The 25,357-nt window shown below is 38.6% G+C and overlaps 1 protein-coding gene across 4 annotated transcripts; it reads right to left on the bottom strand.

Annotated features, from left to right (window-relative positions):
* Nucleotides 1-573: 573 nt before the first annotated feature.
* Nucleotides 574-24,824, bottom strand: LOC120428697 (alpha-tubulin N-acetyltransferase). Of its 4 annotated transcripts, none has more exons than XM_039593769.2 (8): nucleotides 24,593-24,824; nucleotides 13,122-13,540; nucleotides 6,866-7,015; nucleotides 6,414-6,658; nucleotides 6,032-6,143; nucleotides 5,635-5,791; nucleotides 2,652-2,695; nucleotides 574-2,060 (listed from the first exon to the last, which is right to left on the bottom strand). In XM_039593769.2, exons 2-8 carry the CDS (start codon nucleotides 13,226-13,228, stop codon nucleotides 1,334-1,336), a joined length of 1,542 nt encoding a protein of 513 aa, XP_039449703.1. In that variant the 5' UTR covers nucleotides 13,229-13,540; nucleotides 24,593-24,824; the 3' UTR covers nucleotides 574-1,333. The 4 variants fall into 4 exon arrangements, with proteins under 4 accessions (XP_039449703.1, XP_052565851.1, XP_039449702.1 ...); XM_052709891.1 differs by having other exon boundaries at nucleotides 574-1,646; nucleotides 24,593-24,822; XM_039593768.2 differs by lacking the exon at nucleotides 24,593-24,824 and adding an exon at nucleotides 22,088-22,234.
* Nucleotides 24,825-25,357: the final 533 nt, after the last annotated feature.

Raw genomic sequence — 25,357 nt, 5'->3', positions numbered from 1 at the left:
TCATTTTAGTATTTTTTGTCATTTGGTCATTTTGATCCTTTCGGTCATTTCGATGATTTTGGTTATTTTTGTCATGTTGGTCCTTTCGGTCATTTTGGTCATAATGACCCTTTTGGTCATGTAGGTTATTTTGATCATTTCGGTTATTTTGGTCATTATAGTCATTTGATCAATATGACAAAAATGACCAAATGACAAAAATTAATAAAATGACCATAATGAACAAAATTACCAAAATGATCTAAATGGCCGAAAGGACCAAATGACAAAAATGACCAAAATGACAAATATGACCAAAATGACCTAATTGACAAAAATGACCTTGATTAGAAAAGCAGGCAATCCACAACTCTCTATTACACCGTAAATATTGTATTCCCCAGAAATTAAAAAAAAAATGTATTGAAATCAAAATGATGGATTTCGGATTTTTTGTACTGTCTAGGCAGAGCGAATTGGGACAATAAGACAGCTGTTTAAGCTCATTGGTCATTGGTTTAACCTTATTGGTTAGTAGTTTGAATGTAGTCCCGACTCGTCCCAGTAGACGAAAAATATAAGAGAAAAAAGTTGTTCGTTTTCCATAGCTTTATTAATTTAGGTCATCATCTGTATTGGAGCTCAATGTTATAGATATTGTGTTATTTTTAACGTTTAAACATGAAATATTTCAATGTAGCTGGCGTTTTTTAATGTATCAAGTCTTGGCGGAATGCTATCGTTTGTATGGATCTTATCGAATTAGCAGCTCCCACGATGCCATCACTCGATAATGTAATCTTTCAAATAATCTTCCTGAATATTTCTGCAAGAAACACATACCATCATGTTATGTTTTTGAGTTTTCCAATATGTTTGAACAACATGATGCACACAGCTTTAAACTCAACAAAAGTGCTCAAACGGAAACTTACCCAATCGTGACTTAGCTAAAACAAAAGTACCAAAGCTTTGCGCAACGCTAATGTTTGGCTCAGCTCAACAACGATTACAGTTTGCTCTCTAGAGATGAAATGAAAAGGAGTTCTACCACAACAAGCGCGACATCTACTAAATTAGTTTTTGAATGGAATTTGTTATTTTTAGTTTTATTTTGTGATTTGGACATGCAGCTCCTTCATTTCCGTTTCCCATTGAAATGGGAGGTACTCAGCGTGGATCGCACTGCTGGGTTGGGTATTTTAAGGGAGGGTAAACTTTAGTTCTTTTCTTTTGACTACAAAATTTATCTTGTTACAGTGATGATGTTAAATCTTACGTTCTAACGGGAGACGACGAGCATTGTCGTGTTGTACAATGAGATGCAACGGATGGAAAGTTTTGCTTCGGGCATCTACCAGAGCTTATTGTGATAAAATTTGAGATCAAAATGGCCATGTTCGGTCATATGGCTACTGTCGGATCCCTTCGAGTGAACCGACTCGTTGTCATCGCCAGAGTGGAGGCTGTTTCGCGTGTTGGATTTGCCAATTGGTCTGTTGATTTTGACTGAGCCGAAGCCTTCGTTCTCTTCCTGGTCGAATTCCATCTTGGCCGAAGGAGTGACAGCCGCGCCCACTCCCGAGGACATGTTCTTGAGTCCGGTATGCTGTTTGGTGTACCGGATCGGCTTTCGCGGGCCCGGATGTTCCGGCGTGTGCTGCTGGCTGATCGATTGGGGAGAAGCAGAATTTTCACGGTTAATCATCATCTGTTTCTGCTGCTCCTGCTGGTTCTGTAACTCGAGATGATGCGGGTGGAAAGTGTACGGATCGGGATCGGCCGTTGGTTCTGGTATCTCTCCGTAATCGTCGGCAAATGTGACCTCGTGACCAGATTTTGCGTGCTGAAGCTGATGATGGTGGTGATAGTCGACGTAGTCGGATGCGTCCGCCATGTTCAAATTTTGAAGATTTGCCGATAGGACCTCTTCAGGAACGTCTTCATTGTCCTGGGGCGATTCTTCCTGCGGGGCTGCTGGCTCTTCGAGGTCATGAGAAGTCGCGTGATTGTTTTCGTATTCGTTATTGTTTGTGGATGCTGATGGAGGCGCATGATGGTTGTTAGTGGAAGAAGAAGTGCTGCAAACACAAAGTTCAAACCGTTTTGCCTTCAAACCCAACTTTAACACACTACATTGCTATGATTTTTTAATGAAAGTTTTAATTAAAATAAATGTGGACGTTTGATGTAACAAATAAAAAGATTGTTTCTTTCAACAATTGTAAAAAGGTGATTTTTATTAAGCACAACTCATAAATATTAACAGGCAAGCTGATGGTGAATGGTAATATTGCAGTATTCGAGGCTCGTAGATTTTTATCATTGCACAAAAATTCGTAAGGACTCTTAAAAACAGAATCATTATTTTTTAAATAAAGAAAATACTTCAAGGTTCGTGAAAATTATGAGAGTTGCAACCAAAAAAATCACAATAATTTAGGCAAAGTAACTTAACTAAAACATAAATAGCTATCCGTTGAGTTGCATATTGCTAATTGGCCGGAGTGTTGCTTTTGTTGGTGTGATCTATATCAAATGTCTGAAATTAAAACATAACAACAATAAATGAAAATGAACAAATTCGAAAGGCGAAACAATATTTAGAAGCAAAACGCACAAGATCACATTAAACATTAAAAAAAGCACAAATATTCTGAAATTGTGTTTACCTGTTAGGCTCCGTGGATACCGCATTTGGGCTGTTGTGAATTATCTGAAAGAAGAGTGAAGAAATTTTACTGATCTATTTTTAGCAAAACTTTCACTGCCCCTGTTCGCATGAATGTCCCATATGCATTTACATCACTTTTGCGTTTAAAAAAACCTAGCTTTTTATGGCCTATCAACAATCACTTAACTTAGAAAATATCACTTAGCTTAGGAGTTTGAATCAATGGAAATGAATCTGATCTTCTACAATGAAAAGGAATAAAATTAGAAACTTGACGTATGGTTTACAAAATTTCAAAATCTACGGTAAGTTGACGTTTCCATATCAAAAGTAAACAAACAACTGCATAGCAACGTATATCAGCCCAGCAAATTTTCTAAGTTGATTGTGGATGACGGCCGTAAGTTGTGTACATTTTCTAAGTTTTACTTTACTTAACTATTCTAAGCTAAGTGATTGTAGATACATAGGCCATTACTCGTGTTTTATTGCATTTATGCGAACATGGGCAGTTTATCGCCGTCAAATTAGGGATATATTTGTTTGTCTTTTTTCAGTTGCATGCAACTGGTAAAAGAGCACAAAAGTACATGCATCAAATAAGCGGCCAAAACGGCCAAATTAAAAAATGATCAAAACGACCAAAATAAAAAAATACGAAACGACCATAATGACCAAAACGAGCAAAACAACAATATAACCCAAATAACCAAAATGTCCAAAATACCAAAACAGCTAAAATTACCAAAATAACCAAAATGGCCAAACGACTAAAATGGTCAAAATGACCAAACGCTGGAATGACCCAATTGGACCAAATTAACCAAAATAACCAAAATGACCAACACGATCAAAATGACAAAAACGATTGAAATGGCCAAAATAACCAAAATGACCACAACAACCAAAATGATCAAAACGACCAAAATGACAAAAACGGCCATTATGACCAAAATCACAAATACGACCAAAATAACCAAAATGATCAAAATACAAAAACGATTAAAATGACCAAAACGAGCAAAACGATCAAATTGGTCATGACCAAAATAACGATAAAGACCTTGGTAATGTTGGTCGTATTGTTTATTTGTCTCCATTTTGGTAATTTTGGTCGTTTTAGTCATTTTAATTGTTTTTGTCATTTTGGCCGTTTTGGTCATTTCTAGCAAAACATTGTAATAGGGCCGAAGCCGAAGTGTAAACAAAGAGTCTATCCTGCTCGTTCCTAATGTAAACATCAACTGACGTGAGCAGGATAGACTCTTTGTTTACACTTCAGCTTCGGTCCTATTACAATGTTTTGCTTGATTTGGTTGTTTTGGTTAGTTTAGTAATTTTGGTCATTTCGGTCGTCTCGGTCATTTTGGTAATTTCTGTCGTTTTGCTAATGTTGGTCATTTTGGTCGCTTAGGCCAATTGGTTCATTTCGGCCAGAATAACCAAAATGGCCAATATCAAAATAACCAAAATGATCAAAACGATCAAAATTACCAAAATAACTAATATGACTAATAGTGACAAAATTGATAAAATTGACGAATCTAACTAAATTTAAAAAAAATATCTGCAAAATATTTTTTTCCAAAATTTTTATGTATTTTTGCAATTTTGTGTCTAGTTTTCAAAATATTACTATTTTGTTGGCAGATTGACAGTTTGAATACAAAAATCTCTGAAATGACAAAGATTTTGTTGTATTTTGGTCATTTCTATCAGGATTTTTTTATTTGAACAAATCGCTCAATTGCTCAATTAATCAGGAAACAAATTTAAATTAATGGAAAGTATCAGATTGCTTTCCTTGTTTAAGTATTACACACGACAGCATTTTTCTCACGTATATCACGTGTCTGAACTGAAGTAATGCACTTTATGGGGTAATCATCATCGCCGTTCTGAGTGAAGTGCAATCAAAGTTAAAATGGAGCAAAAGTCTTTTTTTTATGAAATGCTTACTGGGTACAATGAAAGTGAGCTTTCGTGTCACGAACCGAGAGACAGAGAGTGAATATTGCAAGCTTCTTGAACGTGACGTGTTGGCGGTGCTAATAACCGACTAAAAGGCATTCATTTTCTCGTCGTTACAGGGAATTATTTGCCGGGCTCGTCACCTGGCGCTCCCACCAAATCAAGCAGTCCAAATGGAAAATCAATGGTCATTCTTTTGTGGCTGTGGCTGGCCGGTGGCGGTGGACGGTGACCTTCGGTGTAAATTTTAAACTTTGAAACTGGAACAACCCGCGCGGCTGGCCAACGTAAAAGTTTTATGTGCCTTGTTTTGCCCGAGGACCTTGCGGCGAAATATAACACGACGTCATGCAATCTATTTTCTGCCAGCGTGGTCCACGTGGATTACCCGGCATGGCGGAGTAGGTAAATGGCGAGTCGCTGGGAATATATGGAATGCGGCAAAAGTGACATAGTTTACAGGGTATTTTGATTCAAAAGTCACGTGATTTTAATTTTCTTAAATTTAACTGTTGTTTCAAGTTTTGCAAAATTTGTAAAGTTTTCTCATTTCCGGCAAGTCTGAAAAGCTGCTCCGTCATTGTCTTTTTCCTAATATTAGGCGGATTTTCATCGCGTGGTATTATGAACAAGCATAAAAAGAACAAAAACATCGACCAAGCGTCAGACTTGCATGTTAATAGTGTTGCCCGTTATCATATCCGTTCAAGGTTAATTTAAGCTTTTTAGCTGTTTTAAAAAATACTGGAATGCCGCAGCAGGACGATCCCCGGTTGGTGGTCGGCCGGAAGGATCCGTGCTGGGTGTGGAAATTGTTTTAGTGGTTCCAAAGTTAGCACCTGCAAACGGCATTCCCCGGGTGGTGGACGAAAGGTCGTTCGCGAGGCAGCAACATTCCACCGAAGGATAATTATTTTTAATAGTTGTGAGATAATTGGAGAATGTTTTTTTATTTTTGGATTTATGGAGGCGCATGGGGTTATCGTTTGTTAATACCACAAAATTCTCACCTGTGCCATACTGCAAGAAGGCCGTTTCGCCGCATAGCGACCTACCGGAGGTTGCTGAACGAGCGGTGGGGAAACGGCAGGCTGTCGCGTCTGTGAGTTGGATCTTCGGCGGTCCTCGACGGTGGTGAACGTGGGTCCGAAGAGGTTCGTGTTAGGACTATTTTTATTTGTTGTTGATAGTGGTTAAAGAAGAAGCGAACAGTATGATGAATTAGTTACAAATTAATAGTTCTTGGATGTTAATGCCTTTATCGCCCAAAGGTGAACAAAACGCCCCTTCACAAATTAGCTACCCGGTGCTACTTGTCCAAAACTATAGACAAATCGTAGGTGAGTGTTAATTTCGGCGTGATTTTCAACTTTTGCGGAAATTATGGTCAAAACTGAGAAGACTTACCTAGCGGTTATGTGCATGCGACGACCGTCAATGTCCGAGCCGTTTTGCTTGCTCGAGAAGAAACCCTCGTACACGACAAAGTTGTTCATTTGCGGTATCTTGTTGTAGAGTCCTGCGAAAAGAAGCCAAACGAAGGGATTGGTAAGACTATAGCGTATACAACGTACAGGATCCGTGCAATGAGTGCCGGATAATAAATTACATTCCGCGCGGATCGCGTGCCGTGAGCATTATCCACATCGGTGTACCATAGGTGTGTTTTACAGATGGACAGGAAAATTGCACCTCCTGATGCCGTTGCCACTAATGAGACTTTTCCGGCCAATGAGCAAACACCCAACAAGATGTTTTCCGATTGTGACTTTTGTGCATGCGGACTTACCATAGTGCTTCTGCAGGAAACCGAGCAACTTTTCCGACGGACGATCAATGGCCAACGATTGGGGCTGAATCTTTTCCTCGTTCAGCATGTGCTCAAACAGCTCGCGGCCCAGACCGCCACGCTGCCGGGACTCGTGCACGTAAAAGTCCAAAACGCACGGCGCTGTCACATTCACCGTCTCGCCGTTCTGGTCGAACACGTACAGCGATTTGTGGCCAACTTTTAATATTCCGACCACCAGCCCACTGCAAAACGAGGACGGATTGCGGCAAAAAAAGAAGAAAAGTCAAAGGATTAGGATCTGCCTTCTTAGAAATTCTTAAGTTGCATGTGAAAGTGAAATGACGCCGAGGCACGCAATAGAAAATTAGAGTCCCCGTTCCCGTCGCCGGTAACGACTGAAATAAAATTTAATTTTTTTTTTTGCAAATTTCCATACGTGGCCCACTTACTGCTTTTCATTTGGTTCAAACATCAGGTAAATGTGGTGATCGGAGTTGCGCAGCTTTTGTGAGGTGGTCACCGGATTCGACAATCCCTGGGCCTGTGCCGACAGTTGTCCAATAAAGTTGATGATCTCCGAGATCTGCGCGGTGGCGTCGCTGTAAGAAAAGAACAGTCAAACATTAGCAAGTGCTTTTAAGCAGAATCACCCACGAGTCATTGTACAGTTTTATTACGCGTGGGAACCGATTTAGGGTTGGTAATAAATCTTGGATTTGTCCTTTTTAATGGGCATCTAATTTTGAACTATAAAATTACACAACTAAGTGGTCTGAATTCGGACAAATCGTTTCCATAATTGGAGAGGGGGATGCCATTTGAAGAAGCTTGACAAGAAATTGAATCAATTCAAATTTTGTTCAACTCCCAAACGACCATACCTGCTCCTGTGTTACGATTTTGAGTTTCCTGAAGGAAAATGCAAAACAAGTGCTATACGGAATTATATAAATATTATTATTTTATAAATATTATATTCACAGTTTTCGTCCTTCGGCTCTGGTTAAGGCCGAAAATTACAACTAGTAAATTCATGAAAATATAGTTTTCTTTAAGTGTTGCGTCTATATTTGGTCCCAAAATGTAAAATTTGTAAAAAGCCTAGAAGTGTTCTGTTTGGTGAAAACACAAAAAATAAACATGTTCGAAACAACTCTCCCGGTGGTAGACGATATTCCAATGCATCATTTAAATCATTTATTATCCTGAAATAGTTCATAGTTTTGGCTGCCGGTGCCATAAACCAATCGGCTAATATCCAACCTTATTGAACATTGCCTTGATCTCGAACACACTTGCATCGAGTTGTTGTTGTTGCGATAAGAAGTTGTTTTTTTTAGCACGATGCGTACATTTATCCAACAAGGTTAACCGAGTTGGATGAATACTACGAGTGCTGAAAAAATCTAGTTTTGCAGCGAGTTGAATACAGCATATGTTCAAAAACTCAGAGAAAATTGGTAATTCACCATCATTTGGAAGCTTTTCTTATGATCGAATTAATGATGTATCGACCGACTGCTAATTGTTAGGTTGTATTTCCAGTTTCTGCAGAAAAACATTAAAACTCTGAAATCTACAAATTCGGAACACTTATTTCTTACGGATATAAACAAACTTTGATTCTCTTCAGGATTGCATTTTTTTTAACAAAATATTGACTGCTAGCGATGAGAACCAATGAAACTCAAGCTTTGTTACGCTTTCATAAATTATATGTTAAGTTATGAGGTACATCCCATCACATGAAACAGGTAATTGAGAGACAGTGTTTGTCTTGATGAAATAGTCTTGAAATGCAGTATTTTGAAAAAGAACTAATTTTGGTAGGAGTGAAAGAAAATGTGCATTTTGCATCCTATTGACAAGTTACCACCAAATTTGGGATAACTGTACGAATCTATGACATTTCCCCGAAACCCATATTACCGAAGGGACATTTCCCCGAATGCCACTTCCCCGAATGCCACTTCCCCGAAAAGACACTTCCCCTAATAGTCATTTCCCCGAATTCCATTTACCCGAATTTCCCATTTCCCCTAATCGTCCACATCCCCGAATGCCATTTTCCCGAATGCCATTTACCCGATTAGTCATATCCCTGAATAGTCATTTCCCTGAACGCCATTTCCCCGCGCGCGCTCCTGGGCACCGGGCATTTCGGCTTGATCGCGTTCAGGGAAATAGCATTTTACAATCGACTCTCTGCTTGTCAATATCCAAGGGACCGTCGAGGAAGAGAATCATCAGATTACAGAACGATGCAAAATGAAGACTCGATTGAAAATATTTTTTCTTGATACCCAGCTATGGGAGAGAATCATGGCAACGTCCATCAAACAAAAACAAACTAATGTCAAACACCCTTTAAAGCTTCGTTTCGCCAAGAAAAATGTCTATGCAAGCCATGAAAACTGAAATTATTGACAACCGGAAGAGATTTTTTGTTGGAGACAGACACAATGCGCGGAGTGACCCTAGTGCATGTTATGCTCCGCACGACGCTGGGCTCACAACTGGCAGCTGGCCTGTCAGTGTGTGATGTTGTTGTGCGCATCTATGTTGTAAATGTCATCGATCTGTCGTTGGGATTGTTCATTCTGTTCGTGTTAACGTAATAAAGAGTCGCACGTTTTAGTTCGTAGTTAAACTATCGTTTTTTTTTGTTTTCCGTGCGCAAATTGTGTGTCCCAGCCGCCGCGTATCGGGATCCAAAAGTGGCGACGAGGATTCTCGATTTGCCGCGGATTGGTTTGAAGGTTCCGATAACCTCACATCCCGGCACCCGCGTGTCCAATGGAAAGTTGCAGGGATGGCGGAAAATTGTGAGGACGCTCGGCGGTTCCAGCAGCCGCAAAATGGAGACCCAAGCCAGCAGCATTTCCAACAGCAATATGTTTTCCCGGCCGAGCAACTTCCTTCGGTTCAAGCCATGATGATGCAGCTCATGGCATCGATGCAGCAGATCGTTCAGCAGGTCCAGGAGCAGAACACGGAGTTGATGCGGATGTTTTCGCCTGGCGGAGTAGAGGTACCGTGGCATGCAGGAACGAGCGCGGCAAGGTACCCTCACTGCAGCGGCCTGGACATTGAAGATCGTGCTCAAAACCTGCAGGTCGAGTCTCGCCGACTCCTCGGTCTGCAGTGCGCCAACGAACGAATCAAACCCCCTACTCCCCAAGTGCGAACGGTTCAAGATATCAACCCGCTCGGCCCAGAGTGCAGCGGAAAAAAGCCGTTTCCAATGAAGCGGGGGAGGGAAGAGGAACACGTCGATGTGTGTACGGTGGTCACATCTCGGGAGCTGTCAAAGGTCGAGTTAAACCGGATTTCTCGACGGCGGCTGGACACCAAGCTCAACGACACCGTATGTTTCGTCCAACCCTGGTGGCAAGTAAGATTCCCAGGGTCAAGATCAACATTGTCAGCTGTTTGGGGACCGTCGTTGCTGGAAGACGACACCATCAGTGACAACCGTTTCATCAGCTTCTACGATCTGCTCTACACCACCGAAAAGTCATCGCAGTACTTTAGTCGGGATTGCGAGAAGAGAGGTCGTCAGGAAATCGCCGTATGTTTTGCTGAGCGCGCCATCTCCCAGAGATCCGTTCAGCCGCCACACCGAGAGCAATCCTTCAAAATTCTTCAGTTCGCCACTAACGTTACGAGAGGTAAACCGAGGAAGAAGTTTTGCACATATCGTCCTCGCTTGCGCCCTCGAACGCGCTGGAAGGTTGAAAGTTCTTCGGAGTGTGAACCAACGCAAATCTGGTGTCACATTGCCATCGCCGTCTACATCAACCGAGTTGAAGCGAACGTTTGAGGCACAACCGGGCAGATCACCTTGTCGCTCTTCCTGAGCGTGAAGAGTTCTTGGTGGATCCTGACCTCCGGTATAAAGAGGGGAGATGTTGGAGACAGACACAATGCGCGGAGTGACCCTAGTGCATGTTATGCTCCGCACGACGCTGGGCTCACAACTGGCAGCTGGCCTGTCAGTGTGTGATGTTGTTGTGCGCATCTATGTTGTAAATGTCATCGATCTGTCGTTGGGATTGTTCATTCTGTTCGTGTTAACGTAATAAAGAGTCGCACGTTTTAGTTCGTAGTTAAACTATCGTTTTATTTCTTTGTTTCCCGTGCGCAAATTGTGTGTCCCAGCAGTCGGGACAAGTGCCACCTCCGCCGCGTATCGGGATCCAAAATTTTTAAAGCAAACAGGGACTGAAGTGTAGGGTTATGCATTTATAGCTACATTATTACTTAAAATGGGTAAACACAGTTAACAGTGTAGTCAGGGAGTTTTGACAGCTCGGGCGCGAGGGAGACAGTTGAAAATCTACCACCGCAGCGTGAGGACGCGTGATTGAAGGACGGGGACGGTTGACGAGGTGGACCAGGTAACGGCAGGCTTGAGGAGCTCTCGCCGGGGAAGAATCTCGACATGAAGAATTCATCGATAGATGGAGAATTATTGATATCGAGAAGATGGACAACCAGAGAGTCGACTGTGTAAGAAAAAAAATGATGGCAATTTTTATCACATCAAACTACATATAATATTTCTTGAAAGGTTCGTATTGGCCTTGAATGATCAACTTTCTTTTTGGCTTCACTCAGAACAGACGTAGCATTTTAGGGGGGAAGGGGTGTTGTAAGGTTTGGTTCTATTCATTCAAATACAATGAATATTGTTACAGACTTTTTTTTATATATTCTCAAAACAAATACCTTTTTCTTATAGACATGATAATAATAATGCAATAGAAGTTTTGTTATTTTTTATGATTCAGAAAACAAACCGTGCGATTTTCGTAGTACAGAACCCCGTTCACACTGATCGTTTTATTCGCATTGCTGGTTTGGGATTTGGCGAAAAGTATAATCAACAATAATTTGTACCAGCCTTATGTACCTATTTGTTCGATTTTTGCGTTCTTGAACAAAATTCGAAAAAAAAATCCTTGCAAATTTCTCAAAAACAACATCTAATCATGCGGTTGAATACAAATGTTAATTGAACAACAAAAAATCTAGTAATTGGGTCCTAAAATTAAGCTTAAATTTGTGATATTATTGTTCACAAGAAAAAAAAGCTTTACTAAGTACAATGACCCTTTAAACGACCGCAAAGGATTTAAAAGGGATTTTTAATTCAATTTCTAAAAATTCACTTCACGGCCCTTCTTGGCAGCTCGATCCAGGGGGGGCATAGTTGATCCATCGAAAAAATGTTGTCTTGTCAAAAACTTTTTTTTGCATAAAAATGAATAAAAAAAAAGTTATCAGAAATTGTTTTCAATCGTGTTTCTTACCGTTGTTCATAAAAATTGACAAAGGGCCTTACTACCCAATTTACAACATTTATTCAACAGCGAGATCATCAGCATACCCGAAAAAGCTATTTGTTCGGTAAGATTGAGAAAGAAAATAACTGTTAGTCATGGAAAAAGGCTTTAGCGAAAATGATGATTAGGGGATATGCAAATTCGAGTAATTTTAAATTTAAATAAACGGCAATTGGCGTAAGTGTCATTTCGGGGAAATGGCATTCGGGGAAATGGCCGATTAGGGGAAATGGCATTCGGGGATATAGCCGATTAGGGGAAATGATATTCGGGGAAATGGCATTCGGGGATGTGGCTGATAAGGGAAAGTTGTATTCGGGGATGTGACCAATTAGGGGAAATGATTTTCGGGGAAATGGCATTCGGGGAAATATCATTCGGGGAAATGAGCTAGACCCAACTGTACAGTGTACAACATGTTTGGCAATACTGGAAAACACCCTTTGAATTGGAGTTTTTCAGAAAATGTTTGTTTCCCGTCAAGATAAGTGTCAAACTCCTGTTGAACTTTTCAGCACTAAAATGGATTTAACAAATAGTTTAACTCTCTGTTCATCTGCAAAATAATTTGTAAAATGAAAGATCGACTTTTCAAGGGTACAGCGTAATTTTACATCTTCTTGTGATAGTTTATCTGCGGTTTTTGAGAAATGACACCATTTGACTCCATACGAATTGTGAAACTAGCGATCTGGGTTCTGCTATCTGAAAATGCCTTAATCCCACAACCAAACGCTCGGCAAATAAAATTCAACGAGTTCCAAACATTTTTTGAGCATGAGCATGAGCATGAGCATGAGAGACCACCCATGGTTGTCCTTCTCCGTTGCTGAACAGGACCGTAATATCCCATCAGCACAACCGGTCACACGCTTCAACGATCAAATGATGTTTCCCTTATCAACAGCATGCATGAATGCGCTGAAAAGATAAAACATCACGATCATCAAAACTAGAGTCGGTGCGAACAGGAAACAGTCGTTGGCCACCAACGGCGCCCGCCATGTCAGTTTGTAGATCTCGAGGGGATGGGACGGGAATGTTAGTTAGCACAGGCTGCTACCAAGGGTGGGTTCTATACGATATCCACACCCCCGCGTGTGCCGGAAAACTACTTCTACTTGGGATTTTGTTAGTGGGAAAGGGTAATGGCCAGGATTCATCATAGAGGATGATGATGTGGCCCAATAATCAATGAATTTCGTTAAATAAGGTGATGTATTATGTATTCTCAAGGCAAACAATGCGGATGAGACCATTCCCGGTTATTTGGTGTTGAGTTGAGTTCCAAACATTTTTTGAGCGTTTCCGAAAAAGCCAATTCATTTTTCTAATTCTAAGGATCAACAAAACTTACAGTGCTGTCCGTCTGCATGGCGCGGTGAATCCGGTCGGCAGTAGTGAGTTGTTGATTCGCACGATACGCTGCCGGAACAGCGGATGACAGTTAAACCGAAACTCCATCTCCCTGGGCTGAGGTACCGCTCGGCAGTAGCGATTTATTCCTTAGGTTCTAAACCAAAATTTGCACACACTTTGAGAATTGATCTCGGGATGTTTGTTTGTTTTAAGGGGCTAAATCACTGGAAGTTTGAAATTATTGCACTGAGTTTATTTTTTGTTTGATGTTTGTCTTGCCCTAAAGGTAACACATTTGTTTGTTCACTGAAAAGTTATCCTGCACTGCTGCACGTGGTTTGCTTAGATTTAATGCTGTGGAATGGTTGCTTCGATGAAGTAAATAACACGAATCCAAAAAGAGGGATCTCTCGAATTCTGAAACGGTGAAAGGTGAAAAGAGGGGAGGAAAATCGTTAGAATTATGATTTAGTCTGTGGGAGTAGCATAAAACGTATAAATGTGGCACAAATTCCCCAATCGATGGTGGTTTTTGTTTGTATGTGACTCTTTTTTCCGTTGCACTACCAAACTATGTGGGGCCAGCTGTCCTCGTGGTTCGATAGTGTTAATCCAATACAGGTTGTGATTACTTTTTATGGGGATTGTTGACCTAGTTGTTCGTTTTTTTTTCGCTGGGGTTTAATTGCAGAAGGAATGATGTTTTTAAACTTTCGACGAATTCTTTTTCAATCTTTGTTAAAAATAAATAAGTCGAATCAAGCTATTTTTCTCTCTTAAACGAAGTGATATTTCTAATTAAATTTGCCTCGGGGCATTTCCCCAAAAGAAGCTTTCCTCCCAATTGGGCTGACCGCATGGGTGGTTAGTAGCGGTTTCGCTCTACTAATCTGCTGCGCGCCAAGCCCTCCATCATCCTTATGTAATTGCGACCACTACCGGCCAACTGGGCGGTTGTAGTGTGGCCAGGCACACCAGGTGGCTCTTGCCTTTTCCTCCTCTCTTTGCTTTGCTGTCGGTGGCTCCGTCTTTGGCTTTTGGTTTGTCGATTTCCATCATGCTAGATTAAAATGACTTATTATAAAGGCGGTTTGGTGGGCAACGAGCGCGAGAGTAGCAGCAGCAGGAAAAACGGAACCGTTTTGTACTGTACGTTGCTACTGAAATCAGTGAGCAGTTCTCTAGGATTTCGGTCATTCGATTTTTTTTGTATTTTTTAATCCGACTGAAACTTTTTTGGTGCCTTCGGTATGCCCAAAGAAGCCATTTTGCATCATTAGTTTGTCCATATAATTTTCCATACAAATTTTTCAGCTGTCCATACAAAAATGATGTTTGAAAATTCAAAAATCTGTATCTTTTGAAGGAATTTTTTGATCGATTTGGTGTCTTCGGCAAAGTTGTAGGTATGGATACGGACTACACTGGAAAAAAATAATACACGGTAAAAAAAATTTGGTGATTTTTTTATTTAACTTTTTAACACTAAAACTTGATTTGCAAAAAAACACTATTTTTAATTTTTTTTATTTTTTGATATGTTTTAGAGGACATAAAATGCCAACTTTTCAGAAATTTCCAGGTTGTGCAAAAAATCATTGACCGAGTTATGAATTTTTGAATCAATACTGATTTTTTCAAAAAATCGAAATTTTGGTCGCAAAATTTTTTCAACTTCATTTTTTGATGAAAAATTGAATTTGCAATCAAAAAGTACTTTAGTGAAATTTTGATAAAGTGCACCGTTTTCAAGTTATAGCCATGTTTATGTATCTTTTTTCAAAATAGTCGCAGTTTTTCATTTTTTTAAATTAGTGCACATGTTTGCCCAGTTTTGAAAAAAATATTTTTGAAAAGCTGAGAAAATTCTCTATATTTTGCTTCTTCGGACTTTGTTGATACGACCTTTAGTTGCTGAGATATTGTAATGCAAAGGTTTAAAAACAGGAAAATTGATGTTTTCTAAGTCTCACCCAAACAGCCCACCATTTTTCAATGTCGATATCTCAGCAACTAATGGTCCGATTTTCAATGTTAAAATATGAAATATTTGTGAAATTTTCCGATCTTTTCGAAAACAATATTTTCAAAATTTTCAAATCAAGACTAACATTTCAAAAAGGCCAAACATTGAATATTACGCCCTTTTAAAATGTTAGTCTTTATTTGAAAATTTCGAAAATATTTTTTTTTGAAAAGATCGGAAAATTTTACAAATGTTTCATATTTTAACATTGAAAATCGGACCATTAGTTGCTGAGATATCGACATTAAAAAATGGTGGGTTGTTTGGGTGAGACTTAGAAAACATCAATTTTCCTGTTTTTAAACCTTTGCATTGCAATATCTCAGCAACTAAAGGTCGTATCAACAAAGTCCGAGGAAGCAAAATATAGAGAATTTTCTCAGCTTTTCAAAAATATTTTTTTCAAAAGTGGACAAACATGTGCACTATTTTTAAAAAATGAAAAACTGCGACTATTTCGAAAAAAGTTACATAAAAATGGCTATAACTTGAAAACGGTGCACTTTATCAAAATTTCACTAAAGTACTTTTTGATTGCAAATTCAATTTTACATCAAAAAATGAAGTTGAAAAATTTTTGCGACCAAAATTTCGATTTTTTGAAAAAATCAGTATTGATTCAAAAATTCATAACTCGGTCAATGATTTTTTGCACAACCTGGAAATTTCTGAAAAGTTGGCATTTTATGTCCTCTAAAACATATCAAAAAATAAAAAAAATTAAAAATAGTGTTTTTTTGCAAATCAAGTTTTAGTGTTAAAAAGTTAAATAAAAAAATCACCAAATTTTTTTTACCGTGTATTATTTTTTTCCAGTGTAGTCCGTATCCATACCTACAACTTTGCCGAAGACACCAAATCGATCAAAAAATTCCTTCAAAAGATACAGATTTTTGAATTTTCATACATCATTTTTGTATGGACAGCTGCCAAATTTGTATGGAAAATTATTTGGACAAACTAATGATGCAAAATGGCTTCTTTGGGTATACCGAAGGCACCAAAAAAGTTTCAGTCGGATTAAAAAATACAAATATTAAAATTGAAGAAAAAAGACCGATTTCGTAGAGAATTGCTCAGGTGGTGAAATTTAGTTAGGCATGAAGTTGAAATTTACTTCCTACATAGCTTTGAGTGCTGTTTAAAATTTGTTGGAGGGTCATGAAAATAAACATAATGTTTACAATGTTCCACAGAAGGTGCTTTACTATTTTCTGGCAAAATATTAAATTTTATTACTTTTAGCAATAAGCAATACTGTAAATACCCAAACCAACCGTCTTAACCAGGTCCCCAGTACTGAAAAGAACCTTATTAAAAATAATTTATGAAAAAAACTTTTGAAAATTAAGGCTCGCTTCTACATTTTTATCAAAAAGATTATTTTTTACATTGAAATTCGGTCTAAAAATTGTTGAAATTTCCAAATTTCCATGATTGATGAAATTTTTAGTTTTTTTTAAATATTGGCATTTTGCCAGTGTTCTACTCGTGCTCATACTCAATCCAATTCAACGAATCATCTTTGCGGTTAACTTTACGCAGTTGGCCTGGCCGCTTCGACGTTTGTGATGTTTCAATGCATGTTAATGCAATGGCGCACTGCAAATGTTGATAATGACAAGAAGATGCTAGCTAGCTTAGGTTGATTGACGCCTAGCATTGCTAGGCGTCAATCAACCTAAGGCATTCTCCAGGATGCCCTCGAAAGACTGGCTGCGCTAGGGTTAGATTAGATTAGATTAGATTAGATTATTGGCATTTTTCCTGTGTTCTAAATTCTGTCTATTTTACATGATCATTCAAAACGGTTTTGCAAGTCACTTAGGATCAACACTGGGCCGCGGTTATGCCGACGACTTTGGCCACAACTGCTCTAATTACTGCTGGAACAACCAAAATTCTACTTCTCGTAAACTATTGAGGGGGGTTAACGAATTTCCCTAGCCCGGATTCGTGCTAATTATTCGAATCGATAGACGGCCACCTTCTCTAACCCAGAAGTTTCCTTAGAGTCAAGTTGAAGGAAACCCCAAATTTAGCGGTTGCCTGACCGACGGCCAAACACAATTAATCCCCGCCAAGTGACCAATATATCTTGCGTGGCTCGTAAAAAATCTAGGTCCGTCTTAGAACTAATCAATGCTGGTGACTGACCGTTGGTGGGTGCTAAAAGTGGCCCCAAAAGAAGGACTGTTTTTGGTGCGTCGAACTTTTCCACCGTGAAAAGCGGTCTCGTTTTTATTTAATATGCTAATACACTTTTGGGAGCCCTTTGGGCCAACGACAGAGAAGCAATGGTTAATATGATGTTGTTTTTCCCCCTCTTTGGGCTCAAGTGGGCCAGTGGCTAGCCACCGGCATCGGAGACGCTGACACATTAGAATAATGATAAGCTTGTTTTTTACGGCTAAATATATTCCACCTTTTGGGGTGTGACTTAACCAGCGTCGTGCAGTTCAAAAGAAAGGCTTAGCGCCACAGTAGCGCCCCGTTTTGCTGGTGGTAAACGGACCGATATAATGAAAAGCTTTTTTCTTCAACTATTAAGTACTTCCGCGTGGTAGAAAATGTGTGAACTGCGAGGCTCTTTCTAATGAAAGTGCGGCAGCGAAAGCTTCCCAAGACTCGGATGACATCAAGTTGAGCACTTTATTGCGATGCGATGCTTTTTAACCAGCATACTTTCCAAAGCGTCTTCTCCGGCGCTGCCGTATCAATTTATGCGCGAATCTTTGTGAATCGGAATGACGTGCCGCGACGCATCACGGTTCGATGACCCAAATTTTGACCGCCAGGGTGTGGTGAGTTATTTGAAGAGATGGCGATTAAACTTTTTCCTCGGTTTGCACGTGTTTTTTTTTCAAGCTGTTTTCTCTGTAGCTGTTTGATTTGGAGTTGGTGTTTGAAGTGTGTGGTGCAGTAATTAATTGGCAGTTGTGCAGATGTTTGCAGATTTTTAATGGTCTTTATTTCCTGGTTCCGACAACGGTTCAACAAATTTTCAAATTGACTAAACTGCATTTTCGAATTCTACTCTCCACGAATTATTATAATTGCGTGACATTTAAGCACATATCAATTCATCTCAATTCACCCGTATGATCCAGTGTCTAGAAATTTCCACCCCTGTATAAAACGCGTATCGGAAGTCAACGTGTAACTCGATCTGGTCGGCGATGGCCGTAGATGGAGTGTATCGGGGCGAACCGAGCGCCGCCGCTCCGCACAAGGTCAACGCGTGGCAATGATTCCATGGAAGAGCCGCCGCCGGGCCCCCTCCGTATAAGCGGTTTTGTCAATTGTTTGCCGCTGAAAACCGTAAATAAATCCCACGCAATTTCAACCTCAACACCCACCATTATTGGCAAACTAGAGCGAATTGAGTAGCTGTTCGCGATAGGGAAGTTATTTGAAAAATCCCTTTTTACTTAGCTACGTAATTGAAAGAAAACACGGCAGTGGAGACAATCACAACCAGCTTTGATGAGATCAGCAAGATGGTTACTAACTGAAGAAGATACAGTCAGTTTTGCGCTGCTGTGGTATTGTAGTGGTACATCATGATGGCCTAATTTTTATGTTTTTTCCTGCTTAAAAGCGTGAGTGGAATCGTGAAATGAAGCAAACTAGAGCTTAACTATGGAATGCATCACACAGATGAGAAAAGTTTCGCACTTTTTGTTTCATTGAGAGAAGAATTTTGTTATGCGGTAGCTGTAGAAAACATTCAGATGTCTAACCCTGTACTGCCCAAACTGTGTTTTTTTCTCTCGTGTTTAGTAGGTCAAGTTAGAGTAACTTTTGATCTCGAAAAATTTACTTCTTTTTATGTTTTTACTCATTTATTTTCAGTACCTATATTTAAATGCATTTATGTTGTTTAGTTTTTTTCTTATTATATATTGATTTTTTTTTGTTTTTCATGGTTTTACAGCCACTTTTTCGACACTTCATTTTTTGAACCAATCTTAAATCACAAGCTTTCAGGACGCAAAAAATGTGTTAAAACATAATGTGTAACAAAACAAAAACATACTTCATATTTATTTGTCATTAAAAGTATGAGATACATATAAGCAAAAAATACTTTTTAGGTTGACCGCAGAGAAAACATTTCAAATTGTGAAACAAGTTAAATTTATAAATTATCTAAAAAAGGGAAGATCTATTTTCAAATGCTTTCCAAAGACTAAAAAAATATAAACATTTTTTTGAATCCCGTCTAGAAATTAGGTTTAGTTTCAGAGGGTTAATGTAAGGCTATTACACCGCATTACACGAAACAGGAAATTATGAGAGAATATATAAAAAAAGAAAACTACAAATAAACATTAATTCAACCAAAAATAAGTGCATGAGTATGAAATGATATTTTTTACCAGAATACTTTCAAATTGTATTGAGTTACCCATTTTCGATTGCGAACGATTTTCCGAAGTCTGTATGGATAACCAAGACAGTTTTTCGATGCTGCCTTTTTAAAATAGTGAAGAAGTATTCGAACAAAATGCTTGCTTAATATTTACAAAAAAAAAAACTATTTTTACTGCAGTTAGATTTTGATTCTTCACCAAGAAGTAGAATTGAATAGATAAATATATTTATTAAATTTCGAATGAAATACCTTGGTACATCAAATTTTATAAAAATAGTGTTGTTTCCTCAATTTAACAATTTTTAGACTCTATTCCATCGAAAAAAAAAAAAATACTCCGAAGCTAAGAAAATTTCCTTCAATTTTCACTCGGAGATTCTGAAAATCGAATCATAAGTCTCTTATTTCTTAATTAGTTTAAGAATTGATAAAAATGAGTTTTTCCAATTGTCACCAAATTAGTATGTTATTTTCAACTAACGATTTCTCAAAAACTATTGGTTCGATTTCCAATGTAAAACAAACGAACTTTTGTGAAATTTTCTGATCATTTCAATATAAATAATTTTAATATTTTGAACTCCATTTTAAAATTACTAAATTATTTTTAGTGAAAAGATCAGAAAATTTCACAAATGTTTAATTTTCAACATTGAAAATCGAATTGCAATAGTTTCCGAGATATCGACAGTTGATAATTACAGGATAATAAGATGACACAAAATCATTTTCATCGATTCGAATTCTTTGCAAGGCTGTATCTCAGAAACTAATTATCCGATTTCAAAGTCTCAGAGAGAAAATTGTTGGCCTTTCAAAAATATTTTTTTCGGAGATGCTTTTTTTCAAGAAGTATACTTAAATTTGAAAAAATGACAATGTATACCCAAAAGTGGCTATAACTTGAGAATGGCATACTTTTTCTACGAAAAAAAGATTATAGTAATTAAAAATAACAATAATTGAAAAGTACTTCTCGATTGCAAATTCAATTCCGTTTAAAAAAACGATCAAACAAAATTGGCCGTTTTTTATATTTAAAAAAAAAACTTTTTTTTTTCCAAATAGTCCTAAATATAACCTGCAATTTTGTCGAAGAAAGCAAATCGAACAGAAAATTCTGTCTTAAAGTACAGAATATCATACATTTACATATCTATTTTGTCTCCAGAATTGGATGGAGGCTGGCGTGAAAAAAATAATTATGCGAAAAAACTTCTTTTGGCATAGGAAATGTTTGGACGAAGTTTCATCCAGATCAATAATACAAGAAAAGGTCGATTTGCGAAAACGGAGAAAACTAATCTACCTTGTTCTATTAAAAAAGGCTCATTCCTCAATTTTTCGTGAAATTAAGCTTACTTTAAAATATTAAAAACGTTTTTTGGATTTTTTGTGGGCTTCATAAAACTTTTTTGATAACTTTTTTGATTATCTCGTTTCACTTAGCAGGACCATCCTTCGCTTTTTTCTCGAATATGTAATTATTTGTCATGATGCCTTGGATAACTAACAAAATCATCAAATCATCATTAGTCATTGGACAAATTTTCTTTGTGAAAAATTTGATAATAATTTCTGAATACAGAACTCTGATTGTGGGTCAATTTTGAGTAGAACGTGCAAATTTAAAACGTTTCACGTTATTAAAAAAAACATGCCATCAATCTTGTATCAACCAACAATACGGTTCATTTCACACCAACTGATAAGAAATGATAAACGCGGTTGTTTGGCCATTGCCAAGGTATGCACCTGTTTTCATTTTTCTTCTTTTTTTGCAATTGTTGTGTTAGAGCCACTTTTGGCAGCTATTCTAATGCAAATCACTCGATACTATTTCCCCAAAAAATCGAAAAGCACAATCATTTTGCTTTTGACCTGACCTATTTTCCTACATTCCGTACCAAATCCAACGCTCTAGTACTGCCACAAGCTGATGTACACATTCGCCCTCAAAGCTCACCAACTCTTGTTGATGATGTTGGAAAGTGCGCGCTCAATTGGCAACTACCAAACTTCAAACACAAACTCCCTGGATCGCCTGGCCTGGCACTGATGACTTCAACGACAACTTACTGCCAAGTAGCAAGAATGAGTCACCCACCAGCAAATGCCTTGGCGCGCGAAATACCACACACAACTCCAGCAGAGCCTTATTGCTTGGCGGGGTAAAACCTCAAAATAAGTATACCATCGCGACCAAAACTATGGGCAAAAAGCAGAGAACTGGAAAGCGCCAACCTTCGCCATCAAACACGCGCGCACTCTGATATATTCAACTTTACTGTTTTTATGTTTTGCAGGGTAAAGGCACTTTGCTGAGGCTTCCAACTCCAACTGGTTCAGCTCTATGGCAACTCCTCCACAATAGGTTATAGCGCTACGATTGGGGCTGGTTGTGGTAGTGCACTTGATTTAGGTTTTCAATTTTCTTTTTTTACGATTTTCCAGTGGAAAACAACTGCTCTAGTATAAACCCGAGGAAAGTAAATCACCACAACAAAACAAAGCCACAAATGATTCAACACACTCCGGGGGAGCTTAATGCGGGACCCACCTCCGTTTCGTTCGGCGACTGGATTTACTCTGCGGCAGAGTTTCGACTTTGATTGTGAGCTAGAGGGGTAGTGGATACTTTTATTTCTCTCTAGTGGCGCCTCCGCTCTCTGAGAGTTGAATCGAAGCACATGCAGTAAAAATTCGGTGTTTTAAAAAAATATGACTGTAAAAGAATAAAACAATTAAAAAGAACTATTACATCTGTTTAAAATTGTTCCCATAATTTCCAACGAATTTTTAACAGTGCCAATCTATAGTATAACGTACTGCATAGTATAAAGAGCTTGCTCTCCTCTCTCTCTAAGTATCTTTGCTGAGATTGAGAAGATAGCGTGATTTGTGATTTTGGTTTGTAAGATTTATAGTGCATGATACTAAAATATTTTCGAAAACTTTTAGATGCATTTTTGAAAGTAAATTACATTTAAACTGAACAGCGAGAATTTTATCATTACTGGGGAGGTGCATGATATTTTTGAGTTTTGCAATAGAGGCAGAATGTTTAATAAATTCAATTATATTTTAATTATTCAAATATTAAAAAAATAGATCATAAGCAAATTAAGCTCATTTTGTTTGCCACAATACTTGAGCGGAGTACATCGTAACCGCAGCCGGTGCGAGGAATCAACTTTACGTAGGCTCTAATTCATGGTCCCTACTGTGGGCGTTTGGACGGATGTTTGCAAGCGTCAGTCTTTGGTCATTGTCACTGAGGATTTTAAAATTCAAATTGATAATCGAGAAAATCTGCCTTTTATTAAAAAAATGATTAAAAAACGTCATTGTCGTCTAAATAATACGCGAAGAATCATAATATCACGATCCAAAGTCATGACTTCGCGCGCATCACTAAGCAAGGTCAACATGCTGCTGCCACCGGGCTGTGATTACGTCAGTTTCAAGAATGTGTGTGTGTTGCTTTCGTGGTCAGTATCACTTGCATTTCAACTTGATTCGAACGGTCGAAAGAGCGAAAAAATAAGGATGATGATCACACCAGGTCGCGAAATGCGTTGCACCCTTTAAGTGGATATGCCCGGTTTTGAGTTCCGTGAAAAGAAAACGGAAGAGATTGCGATGCTGAGTCAATATGAATCATTTATAAAGGACGGTCAGTTCCTTATTTGGAAGGAAGTCGTGTTGGTGCATATTTGTGCTCTGGAATCTTCCAAGTAATGTGAAGAATGTAATATGATTCTTAGTTATTTTAACTTTCATGAAGTTTTTCAAATTAAGTTTAAATTTTATCTTATTTGTTATTTCGAGTTGACCAAATTTCTGGAGATTATTTACCAAAACTCAACACTTAGCAATATTACAAGAGATCTATCAGGATGATCTGTGAAACTCAGTTAACACTTGTAGCACCAACGGGGTCAAAACTTACGCGAAACACCAAGGGGGTAAAAAAAGTTGGAAATGCAACATCAACCTGCTGTATCTCGGCGAAAACTCAACCGATTTGGATTATTCTTGTTGCATTCGATCCGGAAGAATGTCAAGAATCACCTCCAACAAGGTAGATCCAAAACAAATGCGTCTACCTTAAGTTATAATAAAAAAGGCATTTCCAACTTTTTTTGCCAAGGGTTGTATGAGCCAGTGAAAATGCATTTCCAACTTTTTTGACCCCGTTGGGGCTACAAATTTGGCAAGCAATCAAAGTGATCAAGATCAGTGTACTCATCATAAAAACAGGTGAGCACGCAAAAAATAGTGTAGTTTGGGTGCAACAACCGTGGTCTTATAAATGTGCACGAAACTGTGAGAGAAAGCAATACTTATGTTTGCTCAACCAATGACTCAACATGACACCTTGATAAATTACTCTGGTTAAATTTGCGAAATTTTTCGAATAGTGGAAAAACTTGTGTGCTTGTTAAAATTAATAAATTCACTATGCATATTATACAAATATTCAACCTGAACTGGTTTGTTAACAACCTAATCTGAAAATCCGATGCACGAACATTTAAAAATAACGTAACAAAAACATCACCATATATAAGTGAACACGTTTATCTCGTTCTGGAGCGTTAAAAGGAAAATTCCAAACTGGGAAAAATGCCGCTCACGCTGCTAGAACAAATTTCCAAATTCGGGATTGCTGATGCGATGGCTAAGTATAGAAATACACAGTTTTGACCCTTGAGCTCTCTTCAGTGCGGAGGTGGTGGAGCAAACCCGTGGGGTGGCATCGTCTGTGCCGGCTAAAGGTGTATGTGTGTTTATAGGCTGGGCGCTGGAAAAATCGATAATCCAGCTTAGTGTTCGATAAGGTAGGGCTAGAAGGGAGTCTGAGGATTTTTTCTTCACAGAACTAACAGCATCCACTCGATTGGCAGACATGTTGTCGAAATCTAATCAAAAGCCTCTTCGAAACTATCAAATCTGTATACATGCAACGCTTAAAACTGCATCATCTCTCCTCCAAATGCTTTCTAAAAATAAGGCAATTGTGTTTCGGATTTCAACTCCACGCTGTCTATGTACTACTTACATGCGGATTTTTCCTCTTTTCTGCCGGCTATGACTCAATTAGCGTTGAACTGGGAAATAAAGTGAACCAGTTGCTATAGATACGAGACAGACAGCTTGATTTGATCAGATGTTTGTCGCTGTGGCAGCAGTATTTTACACTATTTAGTGTTGCACATACAATCAAACCCGGGATGGCGAAAAAAGCACCTTCCGCGAAGATCTGCACCGTTCGCAACCACTCACAAGACTGAGCACGGCATCGTGATGGTGTGATAGTAGGCGAGTCGCTCTGGCTCCCTCTCACTTTTTCTCACGGCGGCGTGACACACGCATGGCATCATGGAAGCTTTATGCGTATTGTAATTTCACTCAAGCTGTGTATCAAAGCAGACTGACATTTATTTGTTTTGTTGCAGCCTTGCTGGACGATACAAAGCAAAGTGTTGCATGCAACACTGTCGGATTATAAATAAAGAAATTTTGTACCCGAAAACCTAATTAATTCTTCCATTTTTTTTGAATTTCCAGTAAAATCCGGTACGCTACTTAATTCAATTATTTTCACGAAGTATGCTATCAGACCTGCCGGTTGTTCTGGATCTCCTTTTGTAGCGTGATTTTTTTTTGTTGCACCGAGTTCAATGACGAAGAAGCTTTTTCAACAAGCGTTTCGGCTGCCATCTTGTTGTGAAAGCAGTTGGAAATTACTTCATCAACCAGGCGTTCCCATGCCGTTATAAAAATAGACTCTTGATTCTATAAAAAAAACTTTAAAAATCAATTT

The sequence above is a fragment of the Culex pipiens genome, chromosome 3 (assembly GCF_016801865.2).
Source record: "Culex pipiens pallens isolate TS chromosome 3, TS_CPP_V2, whole genome shotgun sequence".
NCBI lineage: Eukaryota > Metazoa > Arthropoda > Insecta > Diptera > Culicidae > Culex > Culex pipiens.
The sequence above is the reverse complement of the archived record's forward strand: the minus strand, read 5'-3'. Positions and strand labels throughout refer to the sequence as shown.

Coding starts and splice junctions, on each gene's coding strand:
- LOC120428697 (XM_039593769.2), bottom strand. CDS start 13,228: ATGGAGTTTCGGTTTAACTGTCATCCGCTGTTCCGGCAGCGTATCGTG. Junction 6,144..6,413: donor TTTCCTGCAGAAGCACTATG/GTAAGTCCGCAT, acceptor TTCTTTTCGCAG/GACTCTACAACAAGATACCG. Junction 2,696..5,634: donor CTTCTTGCAGTATGGCACAG/GTGAGAATTTTG, acceptor CTCTTCTTTCAG/ATAATTCACAACAGCCCAAA.